We start from the raw sequence: 17,175 nt of genomic DNA, 5'->3' as shown, positions 1-17,175 counted from the left end.
TTGATCTGGTCATATGCCGTTCTGCTTTTTATGAACTAAACTGTTTTGCAGCAAGGTTCTTTTTTAACCTGTTCTTTTCAGTGCTTGTATTACCATGAGCTCTGTTTTCCATTTTTTTTCTGTAGCCTCGTACAACTGTTTGAACTGTTACTTGCTATACTAGTGTGGTTTATCAGAAGAAAATATTCTTCTGCTTCGAAGGATTGTGTGGGCCACAGCGGTGATTATTTATTGTAATAAAATTGCTGCTTACCTGTTTCCTTAGTTTTGTGATATGTTTTCTGTGAATGATCCACGAATACGAAATGACTCCGCGCGCCTCTTGGCTGTTCTGCATGTTTCCCCTTCACCCATATTAAGGGAACTTGTGATCTCTCTCTATAGTCAGTCTCCAATTTCTGTTCAGTTATTATCAGAGGGCTCAAAATAACTACCTTAAGTCATGTGCAGCTAGGGTTTGGTTTTTTAGGTTTGGAAAGTGATGTTTTTAAATACTATAGCTTTCCTGAATCTGCAATGCTGTCTAACATCACCAAGATATCACTAGTGTTGTGTTTCTTTCCGTTACCTTTTAGAAGCCAGATTGCCGAGTTTGACATCATCATCTGACCTCTCAGTATTTCCAGCTGTCACAGATGCTTATCAGATGGCTGAGAGAGGAGGCAGTTGCTGGCTTGTCAGGTCTTTTAAGCTTCAGGTCTGACTTAATCTGGCTATTTTGTGCAGCTTGAGTTTCTCAACACACACTTGAAAACTGTATCTCAACGGGCACTTCTCAGTCTAGATGTCTGACGCTGCGTCCCATGGTCATTCCTCAGATCTTCCACGCGTCCCATCCTTTTTTGAACTAAACTACAACTGCTCTTCCCCTGTGACTAGATACTCTTGCTTAGTTTGTACCCGAGGATGGTGACGAGGCAGAAGCTGAAAGACAGAGGATTTTGGTAGTAAAAAAAGAAATATACAATATACACAAAAGTAATAACGACATTTCCCCTTTCCCTCACCTCTCTGTGTGAGTTGGTGTGAAGGTGCTGGGACCATTCTCAGCGGTTCTTTGGCAATGCATTGCTCCACACATTCGCGTTCCAGAAATGAGAGATCACTTTAATTTCGCTGTGTTTTTTGGTTTTGCTCGGTGCCCCAGAAAGTTTTGATATTCTCTTTTGGTACAGTAACTGATCTTTGACTTGTGTACAGAGTTTGGTGTAGGATTCGTGACCGCTGATGTTGTATTCTGTCTAGTCTTGTAACAGTTCTGCTACTTCTGCTTAAGTCTGAAATACAATGGTGAAACTATAGTGATAAAACATTTAGCAAGCTTTTTGTATATCCTAAATGTCTAGTTTGATTTCATTATATTATTCACGTGACCAAATACCTAAATTTTTTGCACTTGTTTCCTTTCTAATTGCAGGCTTGACCATATTAATTTTCTTGCTGTCATGCTATTGAAAGAAAAAATGTATTTTTTACATTTTAAAAATTGAATTAAAGGATGGGGATTTTGGTGTAAATAGTAAGGAATATGTTTTGCAAATTTTTGTCTGACCAGTTAAAAATGTAAGTTCTTGTACAAGTGTAACAGCCTCACAGAACTCAGCCATTGCAAAAATGCTGTTACCTCTCATTACCGTACACTTTTGAGGAAAAACAAAGCAACATGCTGCTTTTATGTGCTCTGTGGGGGGGGTGTTTTTGTTTGTGGTGGGTTTGTTGGTTTGTTTTTAAAGATACACTGTGAAGAAACTCTTAAAACCTATAAACTGTGATTATATTAGGTGACAACAGTCTTCCAAAACTGTCATCAAGTAGGCTTTGTAAATCAGCATTTATTTCAATAGATAACCTTTGTGGACAAGGAAATTTTCCAAAGATAGTAATTTAGTAAAACAGCGCAGAGTGTTACTAAGACTGACTTTTCAAATTTAGAGTTTTATGGGTTCTTCTCCTTTTGTTTTCAAGTGGACTCCAGTGTTTGGCAGCAGCACCTTATTTAAGTATGTGAATATTGAATCTGCTTTTGACATTCTTAAAAATTGGTAAATATTCTGCTAATTTCAGCCCCTAAAATACAAACAGAAAGGCCAGAGTTGAAATGAAAAGAATTAGGGAAGAGTTGTAAAGGAAATAAATTCAGCTTGCTTTTATGTATCTGGTAATAAATAATGTTACTGAAGGTTGGTGTGAACTTTGCCTGCACACACTAGATTGTTTTTAGATTTGCGGATCAGTTCTTTAGCATCATCCTACAAAAAGCAGGAAACTCAATAGCTGTGTTATTCATCCTCCTTTCCCAAAGACTAGAAAGACTTGCTGAAGTTCTTGACTCAACGGGGTATAGCTATCTCCTTAATGTTCAGTTATTTTGGGTGTGTTATAACTATCTTAATGTCAATCTTTATCTGTAGCTGTGTTATGGAATACAGTCCCTTTGTTTGCATGCTACTGGAGGTGTTATTCAAACAAAGATTTCTGTAGTATAGTAGCAATTAAAATGTCCCCTTTTGTTTTTCTGAAATTGGATTCCAAACTCGAGCACAAAGTGTCCACAGGCCAGTGCTGCTCTTTAAACGTGTAGTTTTGTTGTTTTGCAGTATGGTTTTTTCAAGTTGAGTGTTGGTAACCTAATGTAAGGTGAAATCTCATTACGGTTAATTGCTTTCCATGTGACTTTTATGTTAAGGTTCTGGCTGAAAATGATGTTTTCTTCCCGCCGGGAGCTACCTCTTGTCCTGTTCTATCTTAGCTGCCACCAGTACAAAACGGCCCAATAGCTTGGGCTGATATTTTAGAGGAACAGTAAGTGCTCCTGGAAAAATTCCCTGCAGAGTGTGTCTGTCTTTTTGTATCTCTGAATGCTTTGAGTAACTGTCTTTGGTCTATCAGCTTCGTTGTCTGCCTTTTTTCTTCCCCTTCTGTGTCCCACTTTGCTTCTCTCTCCTTTGCAAAGCTGGGGGAGAATTTCTACTGCCCTGTCGACACTGATGATAATTGCTCACAAGTCCCTTCCCTGCGTTTTGTGAAGTTAGGTGACCATAAGATGAAGTGCAATGTATGCAACCAGTGACCAGCCGTGGAAAAGCTTTAATGACTTGGCTGATATCAATGCGTGACAGATTGTGGCAGACAGAGGAATAATTGTGTTACTCAAAAGTGACTACCAAAAAGCAGAATGGATAAGCCACAGAGGGTTGCTGGGGATGCCTTAAAAATAAGTGAAGGTGGCTTGAGTTTGTCAGTTCAAGTAACCTTGAGCCAACTTAGTCTTGTCCAGACAAAGTACAAAGTTGGTTCTGAGGCTGGATTTCTGCTTATAGTAATCAAATCAATAGTGTCTAGACAAACGAGCGCTGAAGGTCAAGCTGGAGATGGGGTTGGCAGCTGCTGGTTGTGGAGTTTCCCTGGAGCACGAGGCTTTGCAGGACACAGCCACTGACTGAGCCAAAACCAACTGGCACTTGGCACATCAGGTGTGCTGGGTACCAACCCAAATGAGATCTTCCCCCAGCATCTCCTCCATGCGTTCATGTACTCGGCTAAAAGCCAGCTAGACAAAATCTTTCTAGAGAGGCATAGAAAACAAATCTTTATTTACCTCTCCTTGCTGCAGTGCAGGCTAAAGAGCTGGCATAGCCAGAGAGGTGTTTTCCCCTGGGGTCAGCTTGATTTTACCAATTCTAATTGTTGGTGAAAGTAATTTTCAATAGCTTTACTTAATCTTCAGAGTACGTCTACTACTTATTTCCGCATCTGGAAGGCTAGGCGCTTTTTGATCATAAATATTTAGCCTAGAAACATTATTTAACACCATCAAGATGAACAGAGAAAATTGACATATTTTTCTGACAGCTTTTGTCTGGATCATCTAAAGGGTTGTGTAACACTTCACAATCACAAATGAGAGACTTTGGGTGAAATGTGTATGGAAAGTTTGGAGAGGGAATTAAAATCTTCTGCCTCTTTTGAAAGAGAAGATTTATTGGAAGTTTTTATTCCGAAATATATCTACGTCCAGCTACTGTGGGATAAGCTGTGTACAACTTTATTTCTGTTCTATAGCCTAAAGGTCATTGGTTTGGTTAGTTTGTTTTTTCTTTTATAGTACTGTTATCTGCCTGAAAAACTTTATAGCCTTCTGTAATAGGGTATTGTGAATGAAGAACCCCTCTTTCATTTGTTATGAATGTTACAAAAAAATTACAGATATAAGAGGTTTCCAATTTAGCGAAACAGCAATGTAAGCATTAGTAAACTGTGGCTTTAATCTACAGAAACACTCCTGAACCAAGAAACTCTGCAGTGTATTATGAAGTTTAGAACTAGAGTGGAAGACTCTTGTGGCTGTTTTTGCTTTTCAAAAATTTTAAGTTATATTTGATATTTTTGGAGTTCTTCCACTAGAGGGTGGCAGTGTCTTTCCTTTGATGTAGAGCTGTGCTTGTGGAATCTTTTTTTGTGTGGACTTCTCTGTGCGTATGCACTCATAATAATAGAGTGAGTTTAATATGATATCTGGGATATATGTAATAGTATTACAATTCTTACCATAGACTTTTCTATTTCAGGTTACTTATATTTGGATCCTACGAAAGAGAAGCGAATGTCCATTGCACAATGGAGCTGAGCAGTAATGTTTGGGAAGAAAAATCAAGAAGTTCAATTAAAACGGTAAAGAAGGGTATAATCTTTGCATGTTGCAATGTCTTATGCTCTTAATACATTTTCCTAAGATACGCTCCTTCTAGACAATCAAATGGGTGATATAGCAGGGAAGAGAAATACAACAAAAACCACACAAAAACGAACAAAAAAGACTCAAACCCCCATGGATATTCAACATTTTTTAGAGTGTATGAATCCTATCCTGTCTGCTAAAGAAATACTTTTACAGATGTCTGCAAAGATAGAAAGTAGTAGTGCTGGTGGTACTGTAAGTTAATCTTTAACTAATTGTTGTACTTGATAGCATGAGTTTAGCAGCATACAGCCCACAAATTGCCTCTTTGTGTGTGTGTATGTGGGGAGGATGAGTTACCTTTTTTCTTCAGAGGTGCAATGTAGGAAGGAGCCTTTCAGTTTGATATTAGTGTGTTATTGTCTTAGTCATCAAATTGAATTGGGCTAATGCTGAGCAATAAGTGATGTGCCTATTGAAAAAAAGAAAAATAACCTAGAAGCTTTAAAAACACTTTAACAACTGGTTTCATGCAAAGAAATCACTGGAACAAAAGTCAGTGTCCTGTATTTTACTCTCTGCTGTCTCACAGCAAGTAGCTTAAGCCCCATGCCTTTATAATACATCTGACTGGAGTTGTATTTGGAGACCAGTGTCATTTTTCCACTGGAGCAGCACGAATCCAGATTTTCACCATTTCATTCAGTTTCTGCAATTAAATTCCACTTTGCATTATTTTAAATAGCCCTTGTGACAAATGCTATGATACTTGTTTTCAGCTTACTGTATATTATGTTTTGCCTGAAAGGGTGTATGGCTGAGCAAAAGACAGCCTCTTTTTGTTGTTTTAGCTGCTGTATTGGCAGCTCAGGACTCTGTTCTTGAGCTGTCTCTGCTTTGGCTTCTCACCCCACTCCTAACGCAGCCCATGGTGGGTGTGTGGTTACCAGTGTTCCAGGCCAGCTCCCCCAGTTGACTTTGCTATCTGGTGGCTCCAGTGCCACTGGGAAGGAGAAAGGGGTGCGATGACAGCAGCTCCAGCCAGGTGAAGCTGCTGGAGCCACCAAAGGTGATGGCTTAAAGTGTCCCAGTGGTCGTGAGAGGAATTACTGAGTTCATTTAACTCTGGAACTAGGCAGGAGGTACATTTGAGTAATTCATTTTCAGACCTTGTTGTTTAATTTATGCAGGAGTTTTAAATTTTCTTTAACTTTTTCTAGTTTGTTTTGATCTAATGGTTTAAGCTTCTTTGTGTGATCACATAAGAATAAGGTAGGTGCAATTCAGCCTTAGTAGTCTGGCCAGTTCATAGCCGTAGCCCTTTCCTAATAATAATAATAATCAAAACCCATACACGGTTTCAGAATCTAGACCCGATCCTGCCAATACTTGCTCATGTGGATGACCCTCGTGTTGGGATAAACTGTGGATGAAACCATACATCTGGAGGGTCGATGCTTTAGCAATGAAGGTGGCAGTGTGCTGATTTACCCTTACGCTTCTCTGGACAAACCAATTTGCACTTATTTTTTAGATAGTTTTGAATAGCGATACTGGAATATGTTCTTTTACACTCTGGAAAGAAAAACCACTCTGCAGGCAGCGTGGCACCAGGGTGTTTGTGACAGCAGATGGCAGCAGGACTGAACTGATGGAGGGTGGAATAGCTCCTTTTAAAAACTACGGAAAAGGGTGAGACTATCTAGAATTTATCTTCTGTTTCAGCATCTAAAACAAAGTGGCAGATTTTTAAAATTTATTAAGCTTTTGGAAATCTGGCCTGCAATGTACGGAAGGGTTTTCTATGCGTCTGTGTTGCAGACCTTCAGTAAGGGCCATTCAAACACCACCTGCCAGAGAGCAGAGACTCCTGCATCTGAGCTGCTGCATCTCTAGCTGTGATGCACTGAGTGTGCTCAACCACATTGAACTTTAGGCCACCAGACAGGTAACATAATTTTAATATGTTACTTTTGAAAGTCTTGGTATGGTTGAATAGGGAAAGTGAAAATGAGCGGCTTGCAGAACTAATTTTTGCTTCTCAACTTCCATGATTTCACTACATCTGCTGAATGTAAGTCTCTTCCTCAGGAAATCAGGTTAAATATGCAAGTTAAGTTACAAAATATTAGGAGATCTTGCTGTGTGGCAAGAATATCACCAAAGACTCTTGACAAAAGTGTTGCTAACATACTTAACATTGGATCTTAGTTATTTTTATGAGAAATGGTAACTGTGTGAGTAGCTGAATAAGAAGCTATAAAGAAAAGACATTGTGATATTTTCCAAGCAAAATGTTTACTTCTATCATTAATCACAATTTTTAGCTCTAACGCAGTGTTAACCACAAGGCAGCTGATTGCGGTGCTCAATATCTAATATCTTTTAATGCCCACATGTGCAATAATTGAGATGAAGTTGTTAGAATGAATAACAGCTTCAGAAACTACAGAGGAGAGATGACAGACTAAGTTGAAATAAAAAGTAGATACCTTTGTTCTGGTTTAAAAGTGTCTAATTTGTAAGAGTCTCATACAGGCACGAGAATAGATCCTCTGATTCAGACTATGTTCTGCAACACTCCTGAGGAAAATTCTCCTAACTTTCTGTATTTCCTGGCATTTTCATTCTTTTTATTATGTTAGTAGTAGTGATAAAAGATTAGACGGGTTTAATACTTCATAATGAATTTTGGCGAGACTTTAATCTGATCTCATTATTTATGGAATATTAGTAGGTGTCAAAATTGTCTTTGAAAAAAGATGCTGTGTTATGGAACATATCTGGGGCATTATTGAAGTGTCTGTTTTAATACAAGGTGTCTCAGGCTTCTAAGCTGTTTATCAAATCAATCTGAAACACCAATAAAGCTTGAGAGTCGTGATGTGGCGCATTCCCATGTGACACATGTAAACATGCTTAAATGTCTTAATTCCAGCAGCATGTACTACTAATTATCATTAATCACCGCATTGCTATGTAAAACTTAATTACTTATGGATAGGATGTAGTAATTAGACAGCATTAGCAGCATTGGATTTACCTGTGCCAGCACTTCATGTCCAGTGTTCTGAAAGAATAACGTAATTTTTCAGCAGAAACTGAAGTTGCTCTGTGAAAATATAGTCAAATTTCCTTGAAAGTAGCACAAGAATGGACACAGAAATGCCCTTGGGGTACTAGTAACGGAGACCTGAGGCAGCTTTGCAGGTGTAAGTACTTGTGCAATCCCCAGGGATGCTCGGCTGTCGCGAGTGGGGTGAGCGCTGGCACTATGCACTGGCTCCAGCAGGGTAGGGAGTGAATTGAGGCTTTAGTTGTATAGGAACGAGGACCTTGGTTTATATGAACTGCTCTATCTTGGTACTAATTTCTTTAGATACTGATTTCCTTTAGGCAGCCATTCTTTAGGTAATGATTGACAGGTAAATTAGTTTTCTACAATTTGTAGAAATCATTGCAAATAGATTCTTACCTCCTAATACTGTTCTACCCAGGAAGCACGTGCGAACTGTAAATGGTTTCTGTTCTTTAACAGTTGTATGAATGTAAAGTAATGGGGGAGAGGTACTCAACTGCAAAACAAAATGTAACCATTCCAAGTTTTCTTCTAAGTCTGGGTTTGCTTTTTTTGTATGTGTGTATGGGGTTGTTTTTGTTTGGTTGGCTTTTTGTTTTTTGGGGGTTCTTGGGGTTGGTTGTTTTTTGTTTGGAGGGGTGTAGGGGTTTTTTTTAATACAAGTTCAGGAGCACAAGAGAATTATTACTGATCTTGAAATAATCAATGCCTTTAAATTCAGGTTTCAAGTAATATGTTGTCTAAGGTGGTACTGTAGGAGTAGCCACAGTTTTATATTCCTAAAGGTGGTGAGTGTTGGTTTTGTTTGATGTGGATTTTATTTTTTGAACCCTTTCTATACATGCTAACTTTAGCAGTACAGAAATTGCATTTCTTATTCTGCAAAGGAAAAACTTCCATCTAAAATTCCACATCTAATAGCCCACAGGACTTTACTTTTGTAGCTGTTTTCTCAGGAGCACAAAGATATGCTGTGAAGTAACCTCGTAGTAGGAAGAATTAAGATAAGCATCCCACCACTCTTTCAGGAATTCTGCTTGACATTGATTCTCCAGTTCATTCTGAACATTGTGGTCAGCACTGGAGTAACTGAAGGGGAGGACCAGTGACACAATCTTTCAGTATTGCGTGCTGAATTTGTGCATGTGTATGCATACACATATATAGGCTGTGATCTTCACTTATTTTGGTGAGGTTATCTTGATGGCTATGGCCTTTTATAGGTAAATTTAATGGTAATTTGGAAAGTGCTGTAGGCAGGCTGGTCGGTACCTGTTTATAAAAACAATGCAATATTCCTCAGCCTTTCATAAAACTAAATTTCCTTTATCAGGGATTAAGGAAAACGTAAAGGTATTCCAGGACCATAACATATGAATGTAAAATGAGCAATAATATAAATCAAATACAGCACCATCTGAAATGAGTTGCCTGAAGATACTAAACTATAATGTCAAAATTTCAAGCAACTGTGAAACGTTAATTTGTAAATACATGGAGTTAAATGCCTCACAGTTGGCATTTCAGTGTGCTTATTTAACAGCCTGCCATTTCAGCACTTAATCCTATCACAAGAAAGGAGGAGGATTAAAGCAAGAGAAGCTTTTTGAAAATGTCACTTTTTATGAAAATTCATGATCTTGTAAAATTTGATAATATTTGTAAATACAATGGGGAATAGTTCTGAGATTTGTGCCTTACATAACACACGGTAATCCGTCTTTCAAATAAACTTGAAGGCCATCAGGATTTTTTTCTGCCTCATCTTAAACATTTAAGCTTTTTGACTTGGGGCTTCAGGAAGCTTTTCTGTGATTCAATGAGAGACTTTCTGTGAAAATGCACTGTAGTTCTTTACTGCTTAGGCTGTTGAATGTGAACATTAGAAGAACCAAACCAAAAACACAACAAAGAAATAACACGAACAGCCTTTTTTCTTTGTAGTTCATGTATATTCAGGTAGTTGTTTAAAACTAGGTGTCATCTCTCTAGTCACTAACTGACCCGATAACTTCTTGCCTGCTTGTAAACCATTCAGAAGCTCTTGTGTCCTGCATCTTGGGGCATGCACTGCCTCACCTGGGACAGGTAAGAGCAGCGCTCACCACGCTTTACTGCATTTGGCAGCAGATGGTACCAAATGCATCACGTGCATCCAAGCCTGTAACTTCCCTCACATGCACCTTCTTTCTTATGGCCACACTTGAAATTGAATGCTGCAGATTGATGCTTGAGATGGATCTGACTTGCTGAGTTTCAAATGTAAAATACCAGATGAAAAGATGAATGAATAAAATAAATAATAAGCAGGGCTTAATGCTGTGTGCGTGGGCTTGCGCTTCCCCATGCCCAACTACAAGAACTCATCCTGGTACTCGAGTTGGGGAAGAGAGGTTCTTCTGCAGCCAGACACTTGTCTCATATAGTGGAATAAGTCTGTTTTGAAGCCACTTAATTCCAGTCTAAATCTCCATTAGATTTTGTAACCAAATTGGATTGCAGCTGCCATTGGTGTTGCTGTCTATTCAGCTGGGGTCTTCGAAGTTGGTGTTTTGCAGGGTGTTGCACTGTCTGAACATTTAGTACTGGCCTCCTGACTCATCACAGGGTCATGAAGGAGGTGCTGCCCTTGAGATGACAGCGTTGGGTGAATTCACCTTTGTGAGCCCTCTCTGCATGACTGTTCTAGGACAAAAAAAGAATAAAACTTTAGGATTCATCAGGGATTAGTTCTGTTCTTTTAATGCTTTTTACAGAGCTGATGAACAACATTCATTTTTGCTGTGTTTTTTTTTCCTTGAAGGTTGCTCATGTTATAACTACCCTGTAGTACAAATTCCTTGAGTTACCTTTTATTTGCCTGTCTTCTATATCTTCCTTATATCCTCCTCTATCTTCCTTATAGTACCCAGTTTGAATAGCAATTGTAAGGTTTTCTTGTCATAATTTTACTTACTACTTCGTATTTAAAATAAAGAACAATTATTAAGTAAACACTAAATGATATCTTTTCCTTAAAAATGCTTGTGAAAGCTGAGACAGGCACACTGTTTCAGTGGACCACTAGATGTGGTGCTAATGACTTTTCTTTTTGGTGTCATTGTCATCTGTTCTGCTGCATGTCCAAATATTGGATGCAGGAAAGAGTTTAACGTAGGTTTACCAGCAGCTGTGTTTCTCATTTGCAAAGAAATTGATTTACAGTGATAGCTGATCTTGCTAAATAAATAGATGGTTGATGCATGAAAGGCAACTTGGTTTGTATAAACAGTATGGCCTATTGTAATAGAGATAACAGTGTTTTATTGATCAGAGTAAACAAAGTGGTTTCTGGGTAATTCAGTATATTTCTGAACTATTTTATTATGTCCTATGGCAAAATTGTATGGCCAGATGAGCCAGTAGCTTGGGTTGGTGACTGCTGCACGTGGCTGGAGTGGGAGGGGAATGACTTAGATACCTAAAACCACCTTTGGAAAAATAAGCTGTTGTCATTCTCAGTGGTTTATAGTTTGTTTTGTGCTTTGTTTTGTTTTCTTCAGTCTTCTAGTTTACTTTTATAAAGGTGCTCTGAGAAAATATATTTTTTGAAGTTAACCTCTTCTTAATGCACTAGGGTTTTTTTTTTCAGTTTAGAGAGATTGGGATCTGTTCCTATTAATGAGGTAATACTTGGATTGAAACTAATTTACCAATTTGTATGAATTTTAGTGATGTTGTAATGTTTCTGTACCAAATCAGGACCTGACCAAGTAAACTGTTGTGTGCGTCAGAAACCATTGTTTTCTGAAAACAGCAAATAAGAAGAGCACCTGTGTTCAAATTTTAATTACTGAAGAAAAATATACTTTCTGGTTTGTACCAACATAAAGAGAAAGCCGAGCGGGTTGAGATAAAGTGCCTCAGAAAAGGTGTCAGTGGCTGTGAGTGAAAATACTTGTTAAGAAATGGTGAGGTACTGGCACTTGATGCCCATATGCTCTCCTAAAACCAGGTAACTTGTAAAGTCTGAGACATGTAGGGGTTTGACGCATGATGAGGTGTAAGGGTGTTTGTTTCTGACTGCAGGTTGCTCAGAAGCAACTGTGGCTGTGAGTTATTCCCACAAGTAAATGCATCATCTGGAAGTTCATCTTGCAATTAAGGAGGAGAAAATGATATTGTAGTTGTGCGGACTGTCAAAGGATAGGCAAGTGCTCGTAGTTGTTGCAGAACAGCTGATGTTAAACTTATGACCCTTTAGTGCCTGTTATTGCCCTTGGTTCCAAGTAGAGACAATTTACCTGTTTATACACTCTGAAGTTCTATAATAACTACTGAGAAGAGTCCTGAATACCACTTAAATTAGTTCCCCGTTTTCAAAGTCTGAGTAGCTTTTTACTATAAGTTTATCAAGAGCCTGCAGTTTGATTGTGCATTTAATTTTGGGTTTATTCTCTATGGGTTGTCAGATACCTTCCCATGCTCTCCTGCCATATGTCAAATGCTGCTACTGAGCTTTAGCTGTGCTTGTTCTTCACGCTACTTATTGCTGCTATGGGCTGTGCTACAGAAGGAACAGAGCAAGTTTGTGTGCAAATAGATGTCCAGGAGAAGTTAACTTATTTTAGTAGGATTTTGACCAAATTGGTTATACCATTCCTATGTGGCTTGCTTGCTTGGTGTTGTGTGGTTGATGGGGGTTGGTTTGTTTGTTGGGCTTCTTTTTTGTTTATTTTCCCCGAAATTGGCACATTGGGCTTGGAGACTTCACAGAGTCTTTAACTTGTGCCAGATCACTGAAAACGATGAATAAATTTGGCAGACCTTTTGGTGATATACAGTAAAGCTGTTATAGGTTGGCCTCCTGGGAAGTTTCTACTTTTCATTTTGTAGTAAGAGTGTAAATATAGAAGCTGCATTAGCTTCAACAAGAAGCATCATCAGGCTAAATATCAGGAATACATTTAAATTTGTAATGAAGATTTTTTTTAAGGATCCTTAATATTTAATAATTATTATCATGCTATATAGTTATTATTGAAGATTTAACTAATGAACTCATGGTTCTTTAATGTAGGTATTTGATGCCCTTCAGTGGGAAGGAAGTTAATTTTCATACATCACAAATAGTTGATATCTAGTTGTCTTAAATTTTGTGGTGCAAGTGACAAAATACAGGCACAAAAACTGAGTAACTGCAAAGATAGCCATTCATTTTGTGGGAAGAATTCCCTTACTCTGAGTACAATCCTATGTGATGTTGCTATAATACTTTTATGAAGCCAAATGAGTTAAGTGGTTCAGATGCTTCAACTAAAGGTAATGCAGTGTTGTTACATGTGTCATATCTTACCTTTCTAGAATGCTGTAATTATTTAACTGAGCATTGTATCAAAATGACTGGTTTTCATCCTTTCTCCCTCTTCAGTCATAAGCTGAAGCAGAAATTACCTGTTTGTTTCTCAGTGTTACTAGAGATGCTTATGGGTCTGTCAGGATGAAGTTCAACATCTGGAGGCAACAGTGAATGAGAATGGGGTTTGGAGGATTTATATGTTGTCATTATTTTCAGTAGTCACTGTGGCTATTGCATGTCTGTAGAACAGCAGGGGTGAAATCTTGCTTTATGGACAAAAGTACATGTTAAGGTAATAGTGCAGGATAAGTGATTCTTCTTGCTTTTTTTTTAAGGGTGACTAAACATTTTAAATTCAGTAATTAAAAAAAAAAAGCAAGTATTTTGTGATGCAAGTGTGGCGCGTGTTCTCCAAATGCTTTGTAATGATGGCAAATAGAAATGAGAAAGTAATATGAATGGGCAGCATAGCAATTGCCCTGGAAAAGCCTTGGGGATCAAAAATGGAATTGCTGATTCCCGTCATACAAATGAAATGACTAAAAGGTCATTCCAGAGTATTAAGCTTAGATGTAGCGGACTGTTCTGCAAAGGACACCTACATATCGGAAGTCATCAGTAGTGAGTCATCGATAGAAAATGGAGCATTTCCCTTAATGCAGTCGGTTAAAAGGCTGCCTCCGTTAAAGTTTGGGTAAGATCATAGAACCTTTGAACTATGAATGTCTTCACGAATATTTTAACCAAAAGTCAGTATCTTCAGATCTTTACTGATGTCATCTGTTTCCATTTTTAGATGCTTAGTTTGGAACAAGTATCGTGCCTGCGTAGCCTTAGTTCCATTTGATGTTAATTGAAGCGATGTATTTTCCCTAGCTGATGGAAGAAAACAAAACAATAAAATCCCTTAGAAATCTGAGGCCAGATATGCAGAAACATTTGTTTTAATTATAAAAGCAGCCATAAAGTTTTTCAAATTTAAACAAATACATATATAAATTGCATATATATTTTTGACTTGTGCATATATGTAAATAAATGCACTTAATATATTTTCATTTGTGTGTGTATATATATAAAATGGAAAACATCAGTTGTTCTTGTGTTAAATTTAAATGGAAGTCTCATGGCTAACAAATTGACTGTGCATTTAAAAAATGTAGATACTTATAAATACAGTAAATGTCTCCTGAGAAATTTGGCTTGGCTTATTGGAAGTTCACCAGTGTTTACAACTCTGAAGACTCAAGAAATGTAAAGATTATGTTTATCAGAGCAATTGTAGAAACCTATTTCTAGGTTCCTTGGTAGTTAAATCACACATCTATGAGATTCTAGTAAGAACAGGCTGTACAGCAGCTTGTAAACTAAAAATACAATCACTTTACGTAACAAGGTGAACTACATGTGAAGTGAGCATAGGATTACAGCATTCATAACTTCATAACACAAATGTGGTCCATCTCCACAGTAATCTCTCCCCCTCTCAAACCAGTGATTTTTCTTTGGTCTCAAATTGGATGCACATTTGTAGTAGAGAGGGAAACATACTTAGTCTATATGATTGCAGTGAACTAGTTAGGTCTGTAACAAGTAACTGGCTTAGATGATAAGTTGCTCTTCAGTCACAGGGTGTTTCTGTGAAGTGTGTGGTAAAAAATCTATTTGAGATCTACAGCCCGTTCTTAGAAGGGTATGAAAAACACCATGTGACAAAGGTGTTGATGGATGTTTACATACTCATGTATACCATGCTTTTACACCTAATTTTTGGATCTGTGACCTGTGTATTGATTATCAATCAAGTTGTCCTCTATCAATATTTATATATAAAAATAAATGGAGGACGATTTGGAAAATGTATGTGCATATCACAGACTATGTTGACAGCAGGATTCTTAGGCTACCCCCGCATTAATAAGCGGTACAGCCTTGGGGCTGAGGACACAACTTCTATACTGTACACATTGTGGAAGTTTTCCTGGGGTTTTGCTTCTGGTCTGTCCTCCCAGACCAACCATGGGTCAAAGCCTGGGTCCAACTTTACCTCCTGTGGGCTGGCAGGGAGGTAGGTTGCTTGTCAATGGACTTAGATTATGCGGCAAGACTGATGCAGAAGTCATTTTATGTAAAAGGCTAGAGATATGGAAGGAAAGGATTTCACAGATCAGCATAGGAGAAAAAGCTTGGAGTGCTGTCCATATGTTAAGTAATTTGGACAGGGAAACTGTGAGCAAGACAGTATAGATTTGATATATATGACTCAGATCCCATAAGAGAGCTCAAAATGGAAAAGAAACAGTAGCAATAATGTGCAGCTGAATACATTCTTCTATTGAGGTGAGTTGATTTCTTGTGATACCTAAAACGAAGCAGCTGCCTTTGCGTCAATCGTCATTTGGTATGTCTTCAAACTGTGGCTTTACTTTGAAGGAGTGAAGTCCAGCACTGACTATTGATGAGATGCGAATTTTGAGGATGCTGCTGAGTTTTCTTAGTGGTGCCATCCTGTTAAAGTCCAGAAAAGTAAGGGGAGGTGGTTGATGAGAAGGGTTTTGGTTTTGTTTGTTCAAGGCTGATATGGATGAGCCTGACATGTAGTTTTGACCTGAAGAAGGCTCTCCACTTAGGCGGGCTAAGGTGTTAGGAATGAATTACTGCACTCTGCGTTCCTGGGAGCTCAGGATGGCCACGGCAAGAGCCTTGCAAGTTACGCAGCTGTTTCGGTGAGCAAAAATAAGGTGCTCAGGGAAAAATAATAGAGTTCAGTTAGCTGGAATTTCTTTGAAAGCTTCCAGTAAGGAAAGTACCCTAGGTGCTACAAAGTGTATTACTTAGCCTAACCAGATCTCTAAACCACACTTAAATATCTAATATCTGTTAATTATTAAAGGAGAAAGCAGGCACAGTAGTAATGGAGAGCAAATAATGACTAATAGGTCAGTGTAGGAGACCAGGTGTGATGATGAATAACTGCATCAATTCAGCTGCATAAACAGAGAGCAGAGGATGGATGACAAGAATAATACTGCCAGCTAAGTCATAGGGGTAGTAAGGTCATGGGAGTAGAGTAGCTGTAAATATTTGGCTAGTATGGAATCTTTAAAGAACCTGATTAATGCATGCTATCTATAGGTTATAGAACCTCCCAGGAAATCAAAAATGTGAAACAGCTGGCTTCAGCAGAAATATTGGCTCAATTTCAAGCATTTCTTTTTATATATACATATATAATTCCAAATAAGATTTAAATGGTATCTGAACAAGTTATCAGTTTGGTTATTAGACCAGAGTCAGAGTAATTTAGAGTGGAAGGGATCTCTGGAGGTAATCTGGTCCTAACTCCAGGTCAGGACTAAGCTGTCCTAGACTGCTCAGGACCAGCCAGGCACTACCAGCTGCTTAACAAGTCTTTCTGTTCCAAATCTTTTTCCTCACTAAATAGTACAAGACAGACTACACAGTTACACAGGGAGGGAGGGCTGCAGAGCTATCTGAACTCATTTCAACTAGGCAAGTAAAAATAGTTAGTAAAAAGTGATTTAGTCTCAAGACCAGTCTAGGACTATTTCTATAGGGATGGATTCAGATGGAGTAAAATTTCTTTGTTGGAGGCAGCTTTAGCCTAAAAACTGTAACAAAATATCTTTAAGGCTATGCCTGAGCTTACAGACCTAGTGGAGAGAGAAAACAGTATAAAATGTAGTATTTTTGTATGCCTTATTAAACTTTTCCAGTCTGGCTATGATGAGTATTTAGCCAAAATATGAGAACATTTATGGTAGATTTGTATTCTTTGTAAACAGTATTGGAGCAAAGAATTCTTTGTTTAGACAAACTGGGGTTTTTTGGCCAGGTTTGATAGAGATTTCTATTTCCACTACAGTTATTGAAGCTTTCGTTATTGGAAGAGAATCTGAAATAACATATATTCTAAAAATATGTTTCCAATAAATAGGAATGAACTGTTGGCTGCTGTTGTGAGCAAAGACATTTGAATTCTTGCCAACTGATGTGCAGAAGTGCATTAGAAACCACCGTCTTGGTTACATATGATTGAAGTGACCAAGAATTGTGATT

The 17,175-nt window shown here is 38.1% G+C and overlaps 1 protein-coding gene across 1 annotated transcript in view; it reads left to right on the top strand.

The window, feature by feature from the left end:
* The window catches only part of PDZD8 (PDZ domain containing 8), a 55,878-nt gene that overhangs the window by 19,902 nt on the left and 18,801 nt on the right, over nucleotides 1-17,175 (top strand). The window contains exon 3 of the mRNA XM_080347837.1: nucleotides 4,569-4,671. Within this exon, the coding sequence (XP_080203963.1) occupies nucleotides 4,569-4,671 (103 nt within the window). The remainder of the gene's footprint in view (nucleotides 1-4,568; nucleotides 4,672-17,175) is intronic.

This window comes from Nesoenas mayeri, assembly GCF_963082525.1.
Source record: "Nesoenas mayeri genome assembly, chromosome: 7".
Lineage (NCBI taxonomy): Eukaryota > Metazoa > Chordata > Aves > Columbiformes > Columbidae > Nesoenas > Nesoenas mayeri.
Note: the sequence above shows the minus strand (reverse complement) of the source record. Positions and strands in the feature narration are given on the sequence as shown.